The sequence below is a fragment of the Thalassophryne amazonica genome, chromosome 22 (assembly GCF_902500255.1).
Source record: "Thalassophryne amazonica chromosome 22, fThaAma1.1, whole genome shotgun sequence".
Taxonomy (NCBI): Eukaryota; Metazoa; Chordata; class Actinopteri; order Batrachoidiformes; family Batrachoididae; genus Thalassophryne; species Thalassophryne amazonica.
Genome location: NC_047124.1, coordinates 24,088,469 through 24,113,892, shown reverse-complemented (window position 1 = coordinate 24,113,892; position 25,424 = coordinate 24,088,469). Strand labels below are relative to the sequence as shown.

Here is a 25,424-nt window from a genome sequence, read left to right as displayed (position 1 = left end):
GTGCTTGGAGGACGGCTGACGAAGGTCCATAAGGTTTCACCACAGAACTTATAAGGTGGCATGATGCATTTTGTCTATTACACCATTATTACAAAACCGTTTAAACAAGTTCTATGTACTGCAACACCAGCACTTAAAAACCACAGACAACTTGAATTTATCAATACAGCACTGATTCAATGGTATCTTAAAGACTGCTATTTGCCACTAGGAACATCTGGAGCTGCATCACAAAAGGAATCTGCCATAAAACTTGTGCCCAATCAACATACAGATCCATTCCAAAACTACTGTAGTGACCCCAAGTTAGGTTGGACAATAGGGCCTAAAATTTGTATCATAGTAACACATATTTGTTTTATTTATTAAGGGTGTCACAATACATGTATTTGTGTTGAACCGTACGGTACATAGAATCGTATGCAGTGACATACGACTGTGTAAGATGTGACCCATATATACAATCATATATTAACTGCATTGCTACAATATATTTCACATAGCACAGGTATTTTAAGAACATTTATTTTGCAAAACTGCAACAAATATATAAAAAAAGTAAAACCTTAAGTTTTCTAAACTGCAAGTTTAAGCTTCAATCTTTGAAAACCACTTTAATGAGTAATAAAAATAATAAATCAAACAGCAGAAAGTGAAAACAAAAACTGAACTGACTTGCTGAGCTAACATTTTCCCTTCCCATCTCCGCTCCACGACCTATCCGCATTGTTTTGGAGTCATAGTCAACAAGGCGTTCTAATTTGAGGTGACAGAAAAGACTGTAACCTCTGTCGCCTGGGACAGTTCGCACATTATTATTTTTTGATCACTGACGCACATTTAACCGGTCTTGCATGGGCGCACAACTTTCTGACATCCCCCCTCCCCCAATTTCAAACCAAGAAGGCATGCACATTCACACTGTCCACGATTTGCTAACAGACTGATGACATAAGACCCTACGCTACCAGTTAGTCATTATTGTCATAATCCATATCACTAAGCAAGTATGTACCAACTCTGACTCAATACCATTCATACCATCTATCCTTACCTACTATACAAGTACTTAAAAGCCCTTCTACTTACATCGGCAGCATTTTGTTTATATCCAGGAATGCAAATAAATGCCAATTAAAAGTGGCATTAACAGCTAAACTAGTGCTAAAAATCATTAAAAGCAGCTTTCCATTTACCACATCTTTAACTACAACTCCAGATTGCACACCTCAAGGTCACAGAAGTGATCTTGAAATCAGAGGATTACATTGGTTCAACTACCCGATCAGGTAGGAAAAAAAATACCCTTGAGCAAGGTCCCCAAACCCCACGTGACTCCAGGTGTACAGTTGAGCACGCGCATGGCAGAAGGTGAATTTTACACCATCCTTCTATGTACCACACTACCCTAAATAAGCCATTCATCACTACACGATGCTAAAACACTTTTAAAATTTATGCTTATAATGTAGCAGTTTAGAATCCACCTGGGGGAGGGGGGTGCAGTTGTAACTAAGTGCCAGAAAGCTGTTCTAAGCTTTGACCCTGAGCCCCATTAGACTCTTTAACTTTCGGTTTTAATTTCTCGACAAGCGTGGGCTCTTTCCCATCAGAGCTGCTCCGATATTGACTCACATCTCGCCCGACGAATATTTCAAATAAAATTTTGTGTTAATTTCCCAGTTTGTGGCTAATACAAGCTGCTTCGTTCCCAAATAAATAAATAAATCCAGCAGTCACCCCTCTCTCCTCACTGCGCCCCATTTAAGCTAGCGACCTAGCTAATGGAGCTGTGACCGCGGCGTAAAAAGAAACCAAACGCGAGCTAAAAAGAGGGATGTTTCAGAGTTTATACAAGCCCTCTCATATTTTTTTTTTTTTTTTGTCCAGCCTGTTGTGAACGGACACACCGCGGCCACACACGGCAGCGTGACGGCCTTGGGACTGATGGTGACTTTAGCCATTTTCAGCCGCCGGCCTCCCCCCTTCACGTGTACGGTACCTTGTATGAATCGGTCGCTAGCATGATGTTGAACTCGACATCTCGGCGCTCCATTTTTCCCCGGGTCGCTGCCTCCTTAGTCGCTCAGTCGCAGCTGTCAGTACTGACGGGAACGCCTGACACCGAGGCTTCACTGCTTGTGACGAACTCGCTGGACTGACGAGCGATCATAAAGCACTGTGCCGAGGCTTTGTCCGTGCTCGGTAGGCCATGTGACCGGTGACGTCTGAAACCTTTCGCTGCTCCATTCAGGAGCAACCTCTTCGCGGTATAGTTCAGTGGGTGGTGCCATTCCCCCTGGCTCCGCCTTGTCAAAAAAAAAAAAATGACAAGAGTCGAACCTTTTCTTTTTTTTTACTGAATAAATGAAAGCAATTGTTTTTAACTTTATTTCTTAACACCGTTAACAATAAAATGTATAGAAAAAATTTAAAATACACACACACACACAATATATATATATGCATCCCAGAGTAATAATAAAAGTAGAGTTTGGCATGTCAACACAAAATCAGTTCCAACTAAAGTGAATATGTGAGTTATACTTATAATAATAACAATAATAATAACTTCTTTCTGAGTGTACTGGTTAGTAGAATACCACACAAACACAGTTGAAAATGATGATGCAATATTAAAATGGCTGTACAACACAACTAAGTCCTTAAATAATATAGTTTTGAGGTCCAATGACTTAAACTTGGGTGCATCTAATATATGGAAAAATCACACATAAATATAACCCAGTTTTCATATCAGTTATCACCAAAGTTGAAATTCATCACATATTTGATTTATTTATGAATATTTATCAGGTTTTCATAATTTTTAATGCTTTTATGATGCATTAAATGTGCATTAAACATTAAATGTGCACAGTACTATATATATATATATATATATATATATATATATATATATATATATATATATATATATATATATATATATATATATATATATATATATATATATATATATATATATATATATATATGTATGTATGTATATTAACAGGGCAAGCACAGGATTAAAGCTGTACGTCCTTTCAAATTTCACAAAACTGACACAATCTAGTTTCTACTGAAAACCCAAGCATTATAATGTAGGTTTATTTTTGTACAATGTTGCAAAATTACAGCTCATTTTAATGAAGACAACATATTTATCTGGGGAGAATCTCTGGGGAGCCAGGCCTGTTTTTCAGTGTGACTTTGAATAAATTCAAACTGAGGAATACTTTGACTTTGTACTTTGTAAGGGAGAGTGTTACAGTAAGAACCGGGTAGAATTCACCTGACTTATACAAAAAAAAATCTGTCAGTCAAAATGGTGTCAGTCACTTCTAAAATTTTGGGTTAATATAGCTCCATGTGAGTACCACTAAGCCTCTTATTTTGGACCTTTGTTGGTATGTCTGTACGGTGGCCCTGAAGTGCAAAACACAACAGCAAATCGCACAGCACAACAGCAAATCACACAGCACAACAGCAAATCGCACAACACAACAGCAAATCGCACAGCACAATAGCAAATCGCACAACACAACAGCAAATCAAAAACACAACAGCAAATCGTACAGCACAACAGCAAATCACACAACACAACAGCAAATCGTACAGCACAACAGCAAATCGTACAGCACAACAGCAAATCACACAGCACAACAGCAAATCGTACAGCACAACAGCAAATCGCACAGCACAACAGCAAATCGCACAACACAACAGCAAATCACACAGCACAACAGCAAATCACACAACACAACAACAAATCACACAGCACAACAGCAAATCACAGCACAACAGCAAATCACAGCACAACAGCAAATCACACAACACAACAGCAAATCACACAGCACAACAGCAAATCACACAACACAACAACAAATCACACAGCACAACAGCAACTCACACAACACAACAACAAATCACACAGCACAACAGCAAATCACACAACACAACAGCAAATCGCACAACACAACAGCAAATCGCACAGCACAACAGCAAATCACACAACAGCAAATCACACAACACAACAGCAAATCACACAACACAACAGCAAATCACACAACAGCAAATCGTACAGCACAACAGCAAATCACACAACACAACAGCAAATCACACAACACAACAGCAAATCGTACAGCGCAACAGCAAATAACACAACAGCAAATCACACAGCACAACAGCAAATCGTACAGCACAACAGCAAATCACACAACACAACAGCAAATCGTACAGCACAACAGCAAATCACACAACACAACAGCAAATCGTACAACACAACAGCAAATCACACAACACAACAGCAAATCACACAGCACAACAGCAAATCACACAACACAACAGCAAATCACACAACACAACAGCAAATCGTACAGCACAACAGCAAATCACACAACACAACAGCAAATCACACAACACAACAGCAAATCGTACAGCACAACAGCAAATCACGCAACACAACAGCAAATCACACAACACAACAGCAAATCACACAACAGCAAATCACACAACACAACAGAAATCACACAGCACAACAGCAAATCACACAACACAACAGCAAATCGCACAGCACAACAGCAAATCGCACAGCACAACAGCAAATCGCACAACACAACAGCAAATCGCACAACACAACAGCAAATCGCACAGCACAACAAGCAAATCACACAACACAACAGCAAATTGCACAACAGCAAATCACACAACAGCAAATCGCACAACAGCAAATCACACAGCACAACAGCAAATCGCACAACAGCAAATCACACAGCACAACAGCAAATCACACAACACAACAGCAAATCACACAACACAACAGCAAATCGTACAGCACAACAGCAAATCGCACAACACAACAGCAAATCACACAACACAACAGCAAATCGTACAGCACAACAGCAAATCGCACAACACAACAGCAAATCGCACAGCACAACAGCAAATCGCACAACACAACAGCAAATCGCACAGCACAATAGCAAATCGCACAACACAATAGCAAATCGCACAACACAACAGCAAATCAAAAACACAACAGCAAATAGTACAGCACAACAGCAAATCACACAACACAACAGCAAATCGTACAGCACAACAGCAAATCACACAACAGCAAATCACACAGCACAACAGCAAATCGTACAGCACAACAGCAAATTGCACAACACAACAGCAAATCGTACAGCACAACAGCAAATCACACAACACAACAGCAAATTGCACAGCACAACAGCAAATCACACAGCACAACAGCAAATCGCACAACACAACAGCAAATCACACAACAGCAAATCGCACAACACAACAGCAAATCGCACAACACAACAGCAAATCAAAAAACACAACAGCAAATCGTACAGCACAACAGCAAATCACACAACAGCAAATCACACAGCACAACAGCAAATCGTACAGCACAACAGCAAATTGCACAACACAACAGCAAATCATACAGCACAACAGCAAATCGCACAACACAACAGCAAATCGCACAACAGCAAATCACACAGCACAACAGCAAATCGCACAACACAGCAGCAAATGGCACAGCACAACAGCAAATCACACAACACAACAGCAAATCACACAACAGCAAATCACACAACACAACAGCAAATCACACAACACAACAGCAAATCACACAACAGCAAATCACACAACACAACAGCAAATTACACAACAGCAAATCACACAACAGCAAATCGCACAACACAACAGCAAATCGCACAACACAACAGCAAATCGCACAGCACAACAGCAAATCGCACAACACAACAGCAAATCGCACAACAGCAAATCACACAACAGCAAATCACACAACAGCAAATCACACAACAGCAAATCGCACAACAGCAAATCACACAGCACAACAGCAAATCACACAGCACAACAGCAAATCGCACAACAGCAAATCACACAACACAACAGCAAATCGCACAGCACAACAGCAAATCGCACAACACAATAGCAAATCGCACAACACAACAGCAAATCGTACAGCACAACAGCAAATCACACAACACAACAGCAAATCACACAGCACAACAGCAAATCGTACAGCACAACAGCAAATTGCACAACACAACAGCAAATCGTACAGCACAACAGCAAATCACACAGCACAACAGCAAATCACACAACAGCAAATCGCACAGCACAACAGCAAATCGCACAACACAACAGCAAATCGCACAACAGCAAATCACACACAGCAAATCGCACAACAGCAAATCACACAACAGCAAATCGCACAACAGCAAATCACACAGCCAACAGCAAATCACACAGCACAACAGCAATCGCACAACAGCAAATCACACAACACAACAGCCAAATCGCACAGCACAATAGCAAATCGCACAACACAATAGCAAATCGCACACACAACAGCAAATCGTACAGCACAAACAGCAAATCACATAACACAACAGCAAATCATACAGCACAACAGCAAATCACACAGCACAACAGCAAATCACACAGCACAACAGCAAATCGTACAGCACAACAGCAAATCGCACAACACAACAGCAAATCGTACAGCACAACAGCAAATCACACAGCACAACAGCAAATCACACAACAGCAAATCACACAACACAACAGCAAATCGCACAACACAACAGCAAATCACACAACACAACAGCAAATCGCACAGCACAACAGCAAATCACACAACACAACAGCAAATCGCACAGCACAACAGCAAATCACACAACACAACAGCAAATCCTACAGCACAACAGCAAATCACACAACAGCAAATCACACAACACAACAGCAAATCGCACAGCACAACAGCAAATCACACAACACAACAGCAAATCGCACAGCACAACAGCAAATCACACAACAGCAAATCGCACAACACAACAGCAAATCGCACAACACAACAGCAAATTGCACAACACAACAGCAAATCAAAAAACACAACAGCAAATCGTACAGCACAACAGCAAATCACACAGCACAACAGCAAATCGTACAGCACAGCAGAAAATGGCACAGCACAACAGCAAATCACACAACAGCAAATCACACAACACAACAGCAAATCACACAACAGCAAATCACACAGCACAACAGCAAATCGCACAACACAACAGCAAATCACACAGCACAACAGCAAATCACACAACACAACACCAAATCGCACAGCACAACAGCAAATCACACAACAGCAAATCGCACAGCACAACAGCAAATCGCACAACACAACAGCAAATCGCACAACAGCAAATCACACAACAGCAAATCGCACAACAGCAAATCACACAACAGCAAATCGCACAACACAACAGCAAATCGCACAGCACAATAGCAAATCGCACAACACAATAGCAAATCGCACAACACAACAGCAAATCAAAAACACAACAGCAAATAGTACAGCACAACAGCAAATCACACAACACAACAGCAAATCGTACAGCACAACAGCAAATCACACAACAGCAAATCACACAGCACAACAGCAAATCGTACAGCACAACAGCAAATTGCACAACACAACAGCAAATCGTACAGCACAACAGCAAATCACACAACACAACAGCAAATTGCACAGCACAACAGCAAATCACACAACACAACAGCAAATCGCACAGCACAACAGCAAATCGCACAGCACAACAGCAAATCGCACAACACAACAGCAAATCGCACAGCACAACAGCAAATCGCACAACACAACAGCAAATCACACAACAGCAAATCGCACAACACAACAGCAAATCGCACAACACAACAGCAAATCAAAAAACACAACAGCAAATCGTACAGCACAACAGCAAATCACACAACAGCAAATCACACAGCACAACAGCAAATCGTACAGCACAACAGCAAATTGCACAACACAACAGCAAATCATACAGCACAACAGCAAATCGCACAACACAACAGCAAATCGCACAACAGCAAATCACACAGCACAACAGCAAATCGCACAACACAGCAGCAAATGGCACAGCACAACAGCAAATCACACAACACAACAGCAAATCACACAACAGCAAATCACACAACACAACAGCAAATCACACAACAGCAAATCACACAACACAACAGCAAATCACACAACAGCAAATCACACAACACAACAGCAAATTACACAACAGCAAATCACACAACAGCAAATCGCACAACACAACAGCAAATCGCACAACACAACAGCAAATCGCACAGCACAACAGCAAATCGCACAACACAACAGCAAATCGCACAACAGCAAATCACACAACAGCAAATCACACAACAGCAAATCACACAACAGCAAATCGCACAACAGCAAATCACACAGCACAACAGCAAATCACACAGCACAACAGCAAATCGCACAACAGCAAATCACACAACACAACAGCAAATCGCACAGCACAACAGCAAATCGCACAACACAATAGCAAATCGCACAACACAACAGCAAATCGTACAGCACAACAGCAAATCACATAACACAACAGCAAATCACACAGCACAACAGCAAATCGTACAGCACAACAGCAAATTGCACAACACAACAGCAAATCGTACAGCACAACAGCAAATCACACAGCACAACAGCAAATCACACAACAGCAAATCGCACAGCACAACAGCAAATCGCACAACACAACAGCAAATCGCACAACAGCAAATCACACAACAGCAAATCGCACAACAGCAAATCACACAACAGCAAATCGCACAACAGCAAATCACACAGCACAACAGCAAATCACACAGCACAACAGCAAATCGCACAACAGCAAATCACACAACACAACAGCAAATCGCACAGCACAATAGCAAATCGCACAACACAATAGCAAATCGCACAACACAACAGCAAATCGTACAGCACAACAGCAAATCACATAACACAACAGCAAATCATACAGCACAACAGCAAATCACACAACAGCAAATCACACAGCACAACAGCAAATCGTACAGCACAACAGCAAATTGCACAACACAACAGCAAATCGTACAGCACAACAGCAAATCACACAGCACAACAGCAAATCACACAACAGCAAATCACACAACACAACAGCAAATCGCACAACACAACAGCAAATCACACAACACAACAGCAAATCGCACAGCACAACAGCAAATCACACAACACAACAGCAAATCGCACAGCACAACAGCAAATCACACAACACAACAGCAAATCCTACAGCACAACAGCAAATCACACAACAGCAAATCACACAACACAACAGCAAATCGCACAGCACAACAGCAAATCACACAACACAACAGCAAATCGCACAGCACAACAGCAAATCACACAACAGCAAATCGCACAACACAACAGCAAATCGCACAACACAACAGCAAATTGCACAACACAACAGCAAATCAAAAAACACAACAGCAAATCGTACAGCACAACAGCAAATCACACAGCACAACAGCAAATCGTACAGCACAGCAGAAAATGGCACAGCACAACAGCAAATCACACAACAGCAAATCACACAACACAACAGCAAATCACACAACAGCAAATCACACAGCACAACAGCAAATCGCACAACACAACAGCAAATCACACAGCACAACAGCAAATCACACAACACAACACCAAATCGCACAGCACAACAGCAAATCACACAACAGCAAATCGCACAGCACAACAGCAAATCGCACAACACAACAGCAAATCGCACAACAGCAAATCACACAACAGCAAATCGCACAACAGCAAATCACACAACAGCAAATCGCACAACAGCAAATCACACAGCACAACAGCAAATCACACAGCACAACAGCAAATCGCACAACAGCAAATCACACAACACAACAGCAAATCGCACAGCACAATAGCAAATCGCACAACACAATAGCAAATCGCACAACACAACAGCAAATCGTACAGCACAACAGCAAATCACATAACACAACAGCAAATCATACAGCACAACAGCAAATCACACAACAGCAAATCACACAGCACAACAGCAAATCGTACAGCACAACAGCAAATTGCACAACACAACAGCAAATCGTACAGCACAACAGCAAATCACACAGCACAACAGCAAATCACACAACAGCAAATCACACAACACAACAGCAAATCGCACAGCACAACAGCAAATCACACAACACAACAGCAAATCGCACAGCACAACAGCAAATCACACAACACAACAGCAAATCGCACAGCACAACAGCAAATCACACAACACAACAGCAAATCTCACAGCACAACAGCAAATCACACAACAGCAAATCACACAACACAACAGCAAATCGCACAGCACAACAGCAAATCACACAACACAACAGCAAATCGCACAGCACAACAGCAAATCACACAACAGCAAATCGCACAACACAACAGCAAATCGCACAACACAACAGCAAATTGCACAACACAACAGCAAATCAAAAAACACAACAGCAAATCGTACAGCACAACAGCAAATCACACAGCACAACAGCAAATCGTACAGCACAGCAGCAAATGGCACAGCACAACAGCAAATCACACAACAGCAAATCACACAACACAACAGCAAATCACACAACAGCAAATCACACAGCACAACAGCAAATCGCACAACACAACAGCAAATCACACAGCACAACAGCAAATCACACAACACAACACCAAATCGCACAACAGCAAATCACACAACAGCAAATCGCACAACAGCAAATCACACAGCACAACAGCAAATCACACAGCACAACAGCAAATCGCACAACAGCAAATCACACACACAACAGCAAATCGCACAGCACAATAGCAAATCGCACAACACAATAGCAAATCGCACAACACAACAGCAAATCGTACAGCACAACAGCAAATCACATAACAACAGCAAATCATACAGCACAACAGCAAATCACACAACAGCAAATCACACAGCACAACAGCAAATCGTACAGCACAACAGCAAATTGCACAACACAACAGCAAATCACACAACACAACAGCAAATCGCACAGCACAACAGCAAATCGCACAACACAACAGCAAATCGCACAGCACAACAGCAAATCACACAGCACAACAGCAAATCACACAACAGCAAATCGCACAACACAACAGCAAATTGCACAACACAACAGCAAATCAAAAAACACAACAGCAAATCGTACAGCACAACAGCAAATCACACAACAGCAAATCGCACAACACAACAGCAAATCGCACAACACAACAGCAAATTGCACAACACAACAGCAAATCAAAAAACACAACAGCAAATCGTACAGCACAACAGCAAATCACACAGCACAACAGCAAATCGTACAGCACAGCAGCAAATGGCACAGCACAACAGCAAATCACACAACAGCAAATCACACAACACAACAGCAAATCACACAACAGCAAATCACACAGCACAACAGCAAATCGCACAACACAACAGCAAATCACACAGCACAACAGCAAATCACACAACACAACACCAAATCGCACAACAGCAAATCACACAACAGCAAATCGCACAACAGCAAATCACACAGCACAACAGCAAATCACACAGCACAACAGCAAATCGCACAACAGCAAATCACACAACACAACAGCAAATCGCACAGCACAATAGCAAATCGCACAACACAATAGCAAATCGCACAACACAACAGCAAATCGTACAGCACAACAGCAAATCACATAACAACAGCAAATCATACAGCACAACAGCAAATCACACAACAGCAAATCACACAGCACAACAGCAAATCACACAGCACAACAGCAAATCGTACAGCACAACAGCAAATTGCACAACACAACAGCAAATCACACAACACAACAGCAAATCGCACAGCACAACAGCAAATCGCACAACACAACAGCAAATCGCACAGCACAACAGCAAATCACACAGCACAACAGCAAATCACACAACAGCAAATCGCACAACACAACAGCAAATTGCACAACACAACAGCAAATCAAAAAACACAACAGCAAATCGTACAGCACAACAGCAAATCATACAGCACAACAGCAAATTGCACAACACAACAGCAAATCATACAGCACAACAGCAAATCGCACAACACAACAGCAAATCACACAACAGCAAATCGCACAACACAGCAGCAAATGGCACAGCACAACAGCAAATCGCACAGCACAACAGCAAATCGCACAGCACAACAGCAAATCACACAGCACAACAACAAATCATACAGCACAACAGCAAATCGCACAACACAACAGCAAATCACACAGCAGCAAATCACACAGCACAACAGCAAATCGCACAGCACAACAGCAAATCGCACAGCACAACAGCAAATCGCACAGCACAACAGCAAATCCCACAGCACAACAGCAAATCCCACAGCACAACAGCAATCGCACAGCACAACAGCAAATCACACAGCACAACAACAAATCACACAACACAACAGCAAATCACACAACACAACAGCAAATCACACAACACAACAGCAAATCACACAGCACAACAGCAAATCACACAGCACAGCAGCAAATGGCACAGCACAACAGCAAATCCCACAGCACAACAGCAAATCGCACAGCACAACAGCAAATCACACAGCACAACAGCAAATCACACAACACAACAGCAAATCGCACAGCACAACAGCAAATCACACAGCACAACAGCAAATCGCACAACACAGCAGCAAATGGCACAGCACAACAGCAAATCGCACAGCACAACAGCAAATCGCACAGCACAACAGCAAATCACACAACACAACAGCAAATCGCACAGCACAACAGCAAATCGCACAGCACAACAGCAAATCACACAGCACAACAGCAAATCGCACAACACAGCAGCAAATGGCACAACACAACAGCAAATCACACAGCACAACAGCAAATCACACAACACAACAGCAAATCACACAGCACAACAGCAAATCCCACAGCACAACAGCAAATCACACAGCACAACAGCAAATCGCACAACACAGCAGCAAATGGCACAGCACAACAGCAAATCGCACAGCACAACAGCAAATCACACAGCACAACAGCAAATCGCACAACACAGCAGCAAATGGCACAGCACAACAGCAAATCGCACAGCACAACAGCAAATCGCACAGCACAACAGCAAATCGCACAGCACAACAGCAAATCGCACAACACAGCAGCAAATGGCACAGCACAACAGCAAATCGCACAACACAACAGCAAATCACACAGCAGCAAATCACACAGCACAACAGCAAATCGCACAACACAGCAGCAAATGGCACAGCACAACAGCAAATCACACAGCACAACAGCAAATCGCACAACACAGCAGCAAATGGCACAGCACAACAGCAAATCACACAGCACAACAGCAAATCACACAGCACAACAGCAAATCACACAACACAACAGCAAAAGAGAAACGACAACATTAACCAAAACGGCAAAGGTAGGTACCTTAGGGCGACACGAATTGTGGCTGATTGGACAGTGGTCCGTCCTGTCCTGTGAACTGGAAGGTTTACATGTTTTCAAAATATGAGCGCCGCTTGTGAAAACGTACGTGCTCTTATTAAAGAATATTTTGATGCAGGACAAGAATATGACGTTATATTGGATATGCTGTCGACAATTCATAACATAAACATTAGTCTTTGTACGCCAAAGACACGTTTAAAAGAAGCAGGGCTGAACAGAAGACTAAATTATTCCCCACTCCCGGAGGTGAGGCCTGCAATTCTGATTGAGCAGAATCGGGGCAACTCTTCGGTTATCGGACTATGTGGTAAGCTCTCCAACAAAAAAGCAGGATTCGCGTTAAACGTGATGTAGTCATGAGGTTATTGAAACAACTAAATTTAAAATAAACTGAAACCATAAATAGTTTCAGTTTATCATACCCACCTACATGCCATATGTAGTTTGAACCATAGGTACGTCTTGTAAACCTCCTGCGTGGATTCAGTTGTAATTTAGTCTTCTGTTCAGCCCTGCTTCTTTTAAACGTGTCTTCGGTGTACGAAGACTAATGTTTATGTTATGAATTGTCGACAGCATGTCTAATATAACGTCATATTCTTGCCCTGCATCAAAATATTCTTTAATTAAATCAAATAAAATCAATTTTATTTATATAGCGCTAAATCACAACAAACAGTTGCCCCAAGGCGCTTTATATTGTAAGGCAAAAGCCATACAATAATTACAGAAAAACCCCAACGGTCAAAACGACCCCCTATGAGCAAGCACTTGGCGACAGTGGGAAGGAATAAGAGCACGTACGTTTTCACTAGCGGCGCTCATATTTTGAAAACATGTAAACCTTCCAGTTCACAGGACAGGATGGGCCACCGTCCAATCAGTCACAATTCGTGTTGTCCTAAGGTACCTACCTTTTCCATTTCGGTTAATGTTGTTGTCGTTTCTCTTTTGCTGTTGTGTTGTGCAATTTGCTGTTGTGTTGTGCGATTTGCTGTTGTGCTATGCGATTTTCTGTTGTGTTTTGCACTTCAGGGCCACCAAAGCCTGGGCATGTGTAATTCCACATCGCCAGCAGAGGTCGCCCACGAGCACTTTACTTTCGAGTAATGAACATGAACCGATTTTCAACACAGTGATCGAAAAAGGTTCGATGCTTCAGGAAGCCTTGTCCTGTCGATCTCGCGCCGTCCTTTCGAGGACTCGTGCCTGCTCACGGAGCGTCAAAGGGGCACTGTAAAAAAAGGGGAGGGAGAAGTGGAGAATGACGTCACTAACACTCGGCGTCCCTCGGCTATATTCGGCTCTACTCGACTACGAACCCAAACAGAACTGAATAAATATTTAATTTTACGAAGAATCACTCAGTTACAAAACGAGACGCACGCAGTCAACAATCTTTTTCTATTGTGGAATAATCTTTTGATTAGTTCTACAATGGGCCAGCTGGTGAATATTTTTCTGTAATTAATTGATTAATCGACTAAACGTTTCAGAACTGACAGGTGAATCATTTTTATTATAAACATTCATATTATGTTTATAATAGATATTATGGATTACAGGAAAATCAGAAATGCTAAAACAAGGAAACTTGCGATATTTAAAGATCAGTGTCCGCTTGTCCGGCTTCTTCTCCTCTCAGAAGTGACGTCACCTGTTCTTATTTGCAGTTCTCTCCTTTAAGCAGACGGGGGCAGTGTTGTTTATTATTTATATTGTTACTATTCATATCAGTAATTCATTCAGTTTCGATGGCAAAACAGCCTGACTTAGAAAATTACATAAAAATTAAATATAAGATGTTTAGTCATTTAAAAAAATAGATTAAAACTTGCAAATGGTGCAAGACACATGCTGCTATTATACTTGAATTAAACGCCTGCATTGTGTCGTTTTGAGACATTGTGAAATGAAAGAGTGCTCATATATGTAAATAATAAATAATAAAAATATGAAGTTAGTCTATTTTCTCCTGAACATGTATTCTTTTTTATAATTATATTCAATCACAAATTTTCAAAACAATTTTGTCACCTTCAGCTAAATGTTATTTTGTCCGCCTCCTGCTGAACTTGTGGTGTTGGAAATAAGTTGTTTTGTTGTTGTTGTTATTTTGTGAAGAAACATCAGAAATGGAAAACTCAGGAGATGAGCAGAAGATAAAAAAGCAGAAAGACTGAGACGAAGGTATATTGTTTTGTTTACATAGGCTCATTTTTACATTTATGACACTTCCAATCCACGACTTCCCAAAAAGGCCTTAAAAATCCAAAACAAACCTATATCTGGACAACACCTGGGGCCTGTACTACGGAGCGGGGTTAACTTACTCAGATGTAACCCAGGGTCAACCTCTTAAACCGGGGTTGACAAAACCTGGTGTTCTCAAGTGGTGTTAATTGGTACTACGACGCTGAATAAGATGTTGATTTGTTGAACCTGTGTTAACCTAATTGGGGTTGGTGCGCGTTCACATAAAAGGGGCAGGTTGCAGCGCACGTCACCATTTTTCAATGATGGCGTGGTCACCTTACTTTATCGGAGAAGAATGCACGATTATTATGCGGAGCTACGAGGAGTTTAAATTAACGTTAAGGGGGAAATCGAACACCGAGACAGGCTTGTTGGCAACGTATTGCTGATCGGGTAAATGCGTAAGTGCAATTCAATCAATCAATCAATCATTTTTTTTATATAGCGCCAAATCACAACAAACAGTTGCCCCAAGGCGCTTTATATTTTAAGGCAAGGCCATACAATAATTATGTAAAACCCCAACAGTCAAAACGACCCCCTGTGAGCAAGCACTTGGCTACAGTGGGAAGGAAAAACTCCCTTTTAACAGGAAGAAACCTCCAGCAGAACCAGGCTCAGGGAGGGGCAGTCTTCTGCTGGGACTGGTTGGGGCTGAGGGAGAGAACCAGGAAAAAGACATGCTGTGGAGGGGAGCAGAGATCAATCACTAATGATTAAATGCAGAGTGATGCATACAGAGCAAAAAGAGAAAGAAACACTCAGTGCAACATGGGAACCCCCCAGCAGTCTAAATCTATAGCAGCATAACTATAAGCTTTAGCAAAAAGGAAAGTTTTAAGCCTAATCTTAAAAGCAGAGAGGGTGTCTGTCTCCCTGATCTGAATTGGGAGCTGGTTCCACAGGAGAGGAGCCTGAAAGCTGAAGGCTCTGCCTCCCATTCTACTCTTACAAACCCTAGGAACTACAAGTAAGCCTGCAGTCTGAGAGCGAAGTGCTCTATTGGGGTGATATGGTACTACGAGGTCCCTAAGATAAGATGGGACCTGATTATTCAAAACCTTATAAGTAAGAAGAAGAATTTTAAATTCTATTCTAGAATTAACAGGAAGCCAATGAAGAGAGGCCAATATGGGTGAGATATGCTCTCTCCTTCTAGTCCCCGTCAGTACTCTAGCTGCAGCATTTTGAATTAACTGAAGGCTTTTTAGGGAACTTTTAGGACAACCTGATAATAATGAATTACAATAGTCCAGCCTAGAGGAAATAAATGCATGAATTAGTTTTTCAGCATCACTCTGAGACAAGACCTTTCTGATTTTAGAGAGATTGCGTAAATGCAAAAAAGCAGTCCTACATATTTGTTTAATATGCGCTTTGAATGACATATCCTGATCAAAAATGACTCCAAGATTTCTCACAGTATTACTAGAGGTCAGGGTAATGCCATCCACAGTAAGGATCTGGTTAGACACCATGTTTCTAAGATTTGTGGGGCCAAGTACAATAACTTCAGTTTTATCTGAGTTTAAAAGCAGGAAATTAGAGGTCATCCATGTCTTTATGTCTGTAAGACAATCCTGCAGTTTAGCTAATTGGTGTGTGTCCTCTGGCTTCATGGATAGATAAAGCTGGGTATCATCTGCATAACAATGAAAATTTAAGCAATACCGTCTAATAATACTGCCTAAGGGAAGCATGTATAAAGTGAATAAAATTGGTCCTAGCACAGAACCTTGTGGAACTCCATAATTAACTTTAGTCTGTGAAGAAGATTCCCCATTTACATGAACAAATTGTAATCTATTAGACAAATATGATTCAAACCACCGCAGCGCAGTGCCTTTAATACCTATGGCATGCTCTAATCTCTGTAATAAAATTTTATGGTCAACAGTATCAAAAGCAGCACTGAGGTCTAACAGAACAAGCACAGAGATGAGTCCACTGTCCGAGGCCATAAGATCATTTGTAACCTTCACTAATGCTGTTTCTGTACTATGATGAATTCTAAAACCTGACTGAAACTCTTCAAATAGACCATTCCTCTGCAGATGATCAGTTAGCTGTTTTACAACTACCCTTTCAAGAATTTTTGAGAGAAAAGGAAGGTTGGAGATTGGCCTATAATTAGCTAAGATAGCTGGGTCAAGTGATGGCTTTTTAAGTAATGGTTTAATTACTGCCACCTTAAAAGCCTGTGGTACATAGCCAACTAACAAAGATAGATTGATCATATTTAAGATCGAAGCATTAAATAATGGTAGGGCTTCCTTGAGCAGCCTGGTAGGAATGGGGTCTAATAAACATGTTGATGGTTTGGATGAAGTAACTAATGAAAATAACTCAGACAGAACAATCGGAGAGAAAGAGTCTAACCAAATACAGGCATCACTGAAAGCAGCCAAAGATAACGATACGTCTTTGGGATGGTTATGAGTAATTTTTTCTCTAATAGTTAAAATTTTGTTAGCAAAGAAAGTCATGAAGTAATTACTAGTTAAAGTTAATGGAATACTCAGCTCAATAGAGCTCTGACTCTTTGTCAGCCTGGCTACAGTGCTGAAAAGAAACCTGGGGTTGTTCTTATTTTCTTCAATTAGTGATGAGTAGAAAGATGTCCTAGCTTTACGGAGGGCTTTTTTTTATAGAGCAACAGACTCTTTTTCCAGGCTAAGTGAAGATCTTCTAAATTAGTGAGACGCCATTTCCTCTCCAACTTACGGGTTATCTGCTTTAAGCTACGAGTTTGTGAGTTATACCACGGAGTCAGGCACTTCTGATTTAAAGCTCTCTTTTTTAGAGGAGCTACAGCATCCAAAGTTGTCTTCAATGAGGATGTAAAACTATTGACGAGATACTCTATCTCACTTACAGAGTTTAGGTAGCTACTCTGCACTGTGTTGGTATATGGCATTAGAGAACATAAAGAAGGAATCATATCCTTAAACCTAGTTACAGCACTTTCTGAAAGACTTCTAGTGTAATGAAACTTATTCCCCACTGCTGGGTAGTCCATCAGAGTAAATGTAAATGTTATTAAGAAATGATCAGACAGAAGGGAGTTTTCAGGGAATACTGTTAAGTCTTCTATTTCCATACCATAAGTCAGAACAAGATCTAAGATAGGATTAAAGTGGTGGGTGGACTCATTTACTTTTGAGCAAAGCCAATAGAGTCTAATAATAGATTAAATGCAGTGTTGAGGCTGTCATTCTCAGCATCTGTGTGGATGTTAAAATCGCCCACTATAATTATCTTATCTGAGCTAAGCACTAAGTCAGACAAAAGGTCTGAAAATTCACAGAGAAACTCGCAGTAACTACCAGGTGGACGATAGATAATAACATAAAACTGGTTTTTGGGACTTCCAATTTGGATGGACAAGACTAAGAGTCAAGCTTTCAAATGAATTAAAGCTCTGTCTGGGTTTTTGATTAATTAATAAGCTGGAATGGAAGATTGCCGCTAATCCTCCGCCCCGGCCCGTGCTACGAGCATTCTGACAGTTAGTGTGACTCGGGGGTGTTGACTCATTTAAACTAACATATTCATCCTGCTGTAACCAGGTTTCTGTAAGGCAGAATAAATCAATATGTTGATCAATTATATCATTTACCAACAGGGACTTAGAAGAGAGAGACCTAATGTTTAATAGACCACATTTAACTGTTTTAGTCTGTGGTGCAGTTGAAGGTGCTATATTATTTTTTCTTTTTGAATTTTTATGCTTAAATAGATTTTTGCTGGTTATTGGTAGTCTGGGAGCAGGCACCGTCTCTACGGGGATGGGGTAATGAGGGGATGGCAGGGGGAGAGAAGCTGCAGAGAGGTGTGTAAGACTACAACTCTGCTTCCTGGTCCCAACCCTGGATAGTCACGGTTTGGAGGATTTAAGAAAATTGGCCAGATTTCTAGAAATGAGAGCTGCTCCATCCAAAGTGGGATGGATGCCGTCTCTCCTAACAAGACCAGGTTTTCCCCAGAAGCTTTGCCAATTATCTATGAAGCCCACCTCATTTTTTGGACACCACTCAGACAGCCAGCAATTCAAGGAGAACATGCGGCTAAACATGTCACTCCCGGTCTGATTGGGGAGGGGCCCAGAGAAAACTACAGAGTCCGACATTGTTTTTGCAAAGTTACACACCGATTTAATGTTAATTTTAGTGACCTCCGATTGGCGTAACCGGGTGTCATTACTGCCGACGTGAATTACAATCTTACCAAATTTACGCTTAGCCTTAGCCAGCAGTTTCAAATTTCCTTCAATGTCGCCTGCTCTGGCCCCCGGAAGACAATTGACTATGGTTGCTGGTGTCGCTAACTTCACATTTCGCAAAACAGAGTCGCCAATAACCAGAGTTTGATCCTCGGCGGGTGTGTCGTCGAGTGGGGAAAAACGGTTAGAGATGTGAACGGGTTGGCGGTGTACACGGGGCTTCTGTTTAGGACTACGCTTCCTCCTCACAGTCACCCAGTCAGCCTGCTTTCCCGGCTGCTCGGGATCTGCCAGGGGGTAACTAACGGCGGCTAAGCTACCTTGGTCCGCACCGACTACAGGGGCCTGGCTAGCTGTAGAATGTCAACTGTTCTCCAAATTTGTTACAGATGAATAACCTGTGGAATGTCTAATATGTGTAAAAAAAAAAAAAAAGACCTTCTTTCATTAATTACGCCCAGATGCAACACGATTCAGAAGTGGCCATAGGCCAACTAATAAATGTTAGGTTAATTTAATGTCCAGGAACAACTATACATGCTCAATTTAGTTCATCTATCTTAACTTCTGGAGGAACTATTAACTGAAACTGTATTAACTGATTGTTAACTTTATAATGATCTGGAATCATTTTCATGGCAGGAAGCAACCTTTTTGTGTTTGTTTTAACTATTCACTATTCATTGTAAAAGGCTTTTGAAAGCAATAACTTCTTTTTAAACTTGTCCATTGTCACCAAACTTGGTATGTGTGTTACAGATAGTGACCCAAAGAAGCCTATTGATTTTGAGGTCAAAAGCTCAAATAACTGTAATTTGTAAAATCATTCTGCAGAAAAGCACTGCTTGTCGAAGGGAAGCTTATCAACATTTGCCGAGAGCACCGCGGGCTAGTGACGCCTATAGGACTGCATATTATGATATCATCCTTAAAATCGTAATTTCTGAGATTGTTTAAGTGATTTTTTTTTTTTTAAATGCGTCAACTTCCCCACCAGCTTTACACCAAGAACTTCCATTTTCATGACTAACTGTCGGCTTACAGCCAAACTGCGTTTCTGTGCACTTACAGCACGTTAAAGTTGTGCTACAGCGAGTTTATGTAGAGAAAAAAGTGACGACACGTCACTATGAAACACTCGGACCGCGCAGTGATTCAACGGGGCGGTGAGACATTCCAAGCCGCTGGACTGACGCCTTTTTTCGCACAACAGCAGCGAGTATGACCGCGGAGGAAGAGAGGGCGTGGCTAGCAACGTGTTTCTCCGCGTCACGACAGGAGCACTTTTAAACGGGTCTCAAAGTTAACCTGTGGCGTTCGTCGGTCACGTGATGTGGACAGCGACGTTTCGAACGGAAACGAATCTGTATTTTTTTTTTCTTCTTAAGATGAGTTTATCGTAAGGAGTACTTTGTCTACTTTAAAGTGTAGTCATGCTGAAGCTACAGTTAAAGTTTGACCTGAATAAAGACGTGGTGTCCGACATTCTCACGAAGGAGGCGTCCGCGTGCAGAGCAGCGACAGGTGAGGCGTTCAGGTGTGCACCGACATTCCTACGTTTTACAAAGTTATCGTTAGATAGCCTCAAAGGTTTACACACGATAATTAAAAAAAGATAAGAGACCATAAATTCAACTCACGATTCACGTGAGTCGGAATGTCAGTTTACAATAAATTAAAAAAAAAACAAAAAAAAACGGGAAACTCATACGTCGCACCTGTTGACAAGAAGTACCGTAAATCTAAGTTATTAATATTTTCAAGCTTTTGGCAGATGTCTAACATAAAATGTTATGTTATAAAACTGACGTGTGTCGTACAGGCTTTTTTTTTTTCCAAACTATAAACTTATAAATGAGAGAAGTACTTCTATGTGCCCTTTCTAGTTGTTAGCTTTTTTAAAAACTTTGGTAGGCTGTGTAAATCATTTTTCTTCTGCTTTAATCAATCTTAACCACTAGGGGAGGTGTTGAGAGCAGAAATGTAGATGAGTGGGGGAGTGAGTGAGTTTGTTCTAGAGGTGGGCGATACCGGGAATTTTGGTATTGATCTGATACCAAGTAAATACAGGCCCAGTATCGCCGATATTGATACTGATACTTTTTCTATTTTAAGCTTCATAGAGCCAAAGGATCCAAAAGACCTAGGATAGAATTTCACCAAACATTGTATGTGACAACAAAATACTTTATTATCACAATCAACTTCTTCTGTCTTTCGGCTGTTCCCGTTAGGAGTCGCCACAGCAGATCAATCGTTTCCATCTCACCCTGTCCTCTGTATCTTCCTCTGTCACACCAACCACCTGCATGTCCTCTCTCAGCACATCCATGCCACCTCTTTGGTCTCCCTCTTCTCCTGCCTGGTGGCTCCATCCTCAGCATCCTTCTCCCAATATACCCTGGGTCCCTCCTCTGCACATGTCCAAACCATCTCAATCTTGCCTCTCTATGTTCATTCCTAATCTTGTCCATTCTTGTCACTCCCAAAGAGAATCTCAACATCTTCAGCTCTGCCACCTCCAGCTCTGCCTCCTGCCTTTTTGTTAGTGCCACTGTCTCTAAACCATACAACATAGCTGGTCTCACTACTGTTTTGTAAACTTTCCCCTTCACTCTTGCTGATATTCTTTGGTCACAAATCACTCCTGCCACCTTTCTCCACCCACTCCACCCTGCCTGCACTCTCTTTTTCTCCTCTCTACCACACTCTCCATTACTTTGAACAGTTGACCCCAAATATTTAAACTCATCTACTTTTACCACTTCTGCTCCTTGTAACTGCACTATTCCACTGGGCTCCCTCCCATTTACACACATGTACTCAGTCTTGCTTCTACTAACTTTCATTCCCCTTCTCTCCAAAGCATATCTCCACCGCTCCAGACTAGACTCAGCTTGCTCTCTACTCTCACTACAGATCACAATGTCATCTGCAAACATCATAGTCCATGGGACTCCTGTCTGATCTCTTCCGTCAACCTGTCCATCACCACTGCAAACAAAAAAGGACTCAGAGCTGATCCTTGGTGTAATCCCACCTCCACCTTGAATGAGTCTGTCATTCCGACTGCACATCTCACCGCTGTCACACTATTCTTGTACATGTCCTGCACTACCCTAACATACTTCTCTGCCACTCCAGACTTCCTCATACAGTACCACAACTCTTCTCTTGGCACCCTATCATAAGCTTTTTCTAAGTCCACAAACACACAATGTAACTTTCTGTACTTCAACAGTATTGTCAGAGCACATTATCACAATCAACATTTTTGTTTAAAAAAAAAATAAATAAATCACTCAACACAACTTAAAACAAAATCTCCTGAGGTAGAGTGCTGACAAACCACAATACAACAAAATTAACACACCACAACAAAATTGGCTGGCGCCGCTGAATCACGTGACGGCGCAACAACAAAAGACCATTTGGGGGGGGGGGGGGTGCGCTGCTCTTACAGAGTAGACTTTGATGAATCTGCGTGCGCAGCAGTCAGTGCGTGCGGGAGAGAAAAAAAAGCTTGAGTATCGATCTTTACACGAGGATCGTTAAACATCAGTACCAGCGTTGGTATCGTTATTATCGATATTAGGATCAATCCGCCCACCTCTAGTTTGTTCATCTCAAACCAGGAAGCCCACAGGTGGGAATCCATCACGTGACCTTCCTGCTGCAAGGCAACAGTGCTAAGCACTAAGCTACCGTGCCACCTGATTCTGTAGACAGTAACTCAAAAACAGTAAACGCTATCATCTTGTAAGTCGCCAAGTTAAAAGATCACATAAGGGTGAAGTGATTAGATGATATTCAACTCTAACAAGTTAAACTAGGTACCGCCATGAGAAAATACACCCACTCTGTGGTTAAATATGGTACAAATAATGCAACAGAATGGGAATGGAAAACTGAAAGCAAAGAACCGATAGAACACGTGTCTGGGGTGAAACCATAACATTTTGTCAGTCGTGCAAAATCGTGATGGTACCATTTTGGCAGGTTCTGAAATGTGAAACAGTTTCACGATTCAAAACCTTTGCAACACTGGTGTTTTGAAACGTTGTTCCAGACTCTGTATCAAAAGGAGGGCATGCTGAACACTGACACCTGCTGGACAGTTCAGGAATATGCAACCACATCAGTTTGTGAATTTCATATTTAAAAGCTGCAGTCGGCAGAACAGAAGTCAGCACGGTGGCTTAGTGGTTAGCACTGTTGCCTCACAGCAAGAAGGTCATGGGATCGATTCCCACCTGTGGGCTTTCTGTGTGGCATTTTCATGTTCTCCCCGTGTTTGTGTGGGTTGCCTTTGGGTGCTCCGGCTTCCTCCCACATCGAAAGACATGCAGGTTTTAGGTGGATTGGAAACTTTAAATTGTCCGTAGGTGTTTGTCTGTATGTGACCCTGTGACAGACTGACGTCCTGTCCAGGGTGTACCCGCCTCACATCCTTTGTCTGCTGGGATAGGCTCCAGCCCCCGTGAGCCTTAACTGGAATAAGCGGTTGAAGATGAGCGAGTGAATGGAAGATGATGTCCTTAAAATCATGTGTTTTTGACCACTAGGTGACACTGCTTGTTAAATAATACAGTTGCTGAGTAAATGTCAAATTTATAGACTGCAGATATGGAGCAAAAAAAAAAGGCAATAGAAAAAAAAACTGACTAGAAATGACATTATGCACCCATTTTTGCAAAATTCCTTAAAACCACCTGGCTCTGCACCTGTGACAGCTTTGGCATCTTGCATTTAATAAAAACAGTCTTCTGACATTCAATAAATTATTTATAGCCGGAGGTTCCGCTGTGTGCACTTTCAGTATGCGTATAGGTGCAGGGTGGGGGAACCAGAAGGCTTAAGCATCAGTGCACATTTCAAGTGACATGCAGCTAATAAACTATCAGATGAGAGTTCAAGGTACACATGCATAAAATAGAAAATATAATAATCACTGCATGTCGTGCATTTACCTACAATTACACTGGTGCTTGATATACAGAAGAAATGTCTAAAAAAAAAAATACACTGTTGCAAAATGCTGCTTTGTAAGATATGTAGTTTTATTTACAGAATGCATTGGAGCATTGGACACTCGCATCCTGAACATTGAGCAAGATGGGAGCATCCTGTACTCTTGGAAAGTAAGTCCACAGTCATCGCACAAATGTGTCACTTATGTTAAAAGGGTCAAATTGTGCATAATGTTGTTTACAGTAACATTTTTTTGGGGGGGGACAAATACGGAGTACTACAGCTGTTTGACTGTGTACTTCAAAATCCTCTGCTCTTAACAGATTGCTTTTCCAGACTATAAGTCACATTTTCTGTTTAGAAAGTCCTCTGAATTATATTCAGAAGCCACTTATGTGTGGAAAAAATACAGCATTGTAAGCTGTAAACACAAGATGGCACTGCCTGCATACGTAAAAAGCTGCTTTGTATACTGAACGAGGCAGAAGGTGGCAGTAAGGCACCATTATGCTGAATGCCAACCACTGTGGAACAAGAAGGGATATGAATAAGAGGCATTCT

The 25,424-nt window shown here is 41.6% G+C and overlaps 2 protein-coding genes across 2 annotated transcripts in view; one reads left to right on the top strand and one right to left on the bottom strand.

The window, feature by feature from the left end:
* The window catches only part of nampt1 (nicotinamide phosphoribosyltransferase 1), a 41,229-nt gene extending 39,008 nt beyond the window's left edge, over window positions 1-2,221 (bottom strand). The window contains exon 1 of the mRNA XM_034163040.1: window positions 2,003-2,221. Within this exon, the coding sequence (XP_034018931.1) occupies window positions 2,003-2,056 (54 nt within the window). The 5' untranslated portion in view covers window positions 2,057-2,221. The remainder of the gene's footprint in view (window positions 1-2,002) is intronic.
* Window positions 2,222-21,041: 18,820 nt separating this feature from the next.
* gsap (gamma-secretase activating protein) overlaps window positions 21,042-25,424 on the top strand; it is a 61,288-nt gene continuing 56,905 nt past the window's right edge. The window contains exons 1-2 of the mRNA XM_034163967.1: window positions 21,042-21,416; window positions 24,951-25,033. Of these exons, the coding sequence (XP_034019858.1) occupies window positions 21,326-21,416; window positions 24,951-25,033 (174 nt within the window). The 5' untranslated portion in view covers window positions 21,042-21,325. The remainder of the gene's footprint in view (window positions 21,417-24,950; window positions 25,034-25,424) is intronic.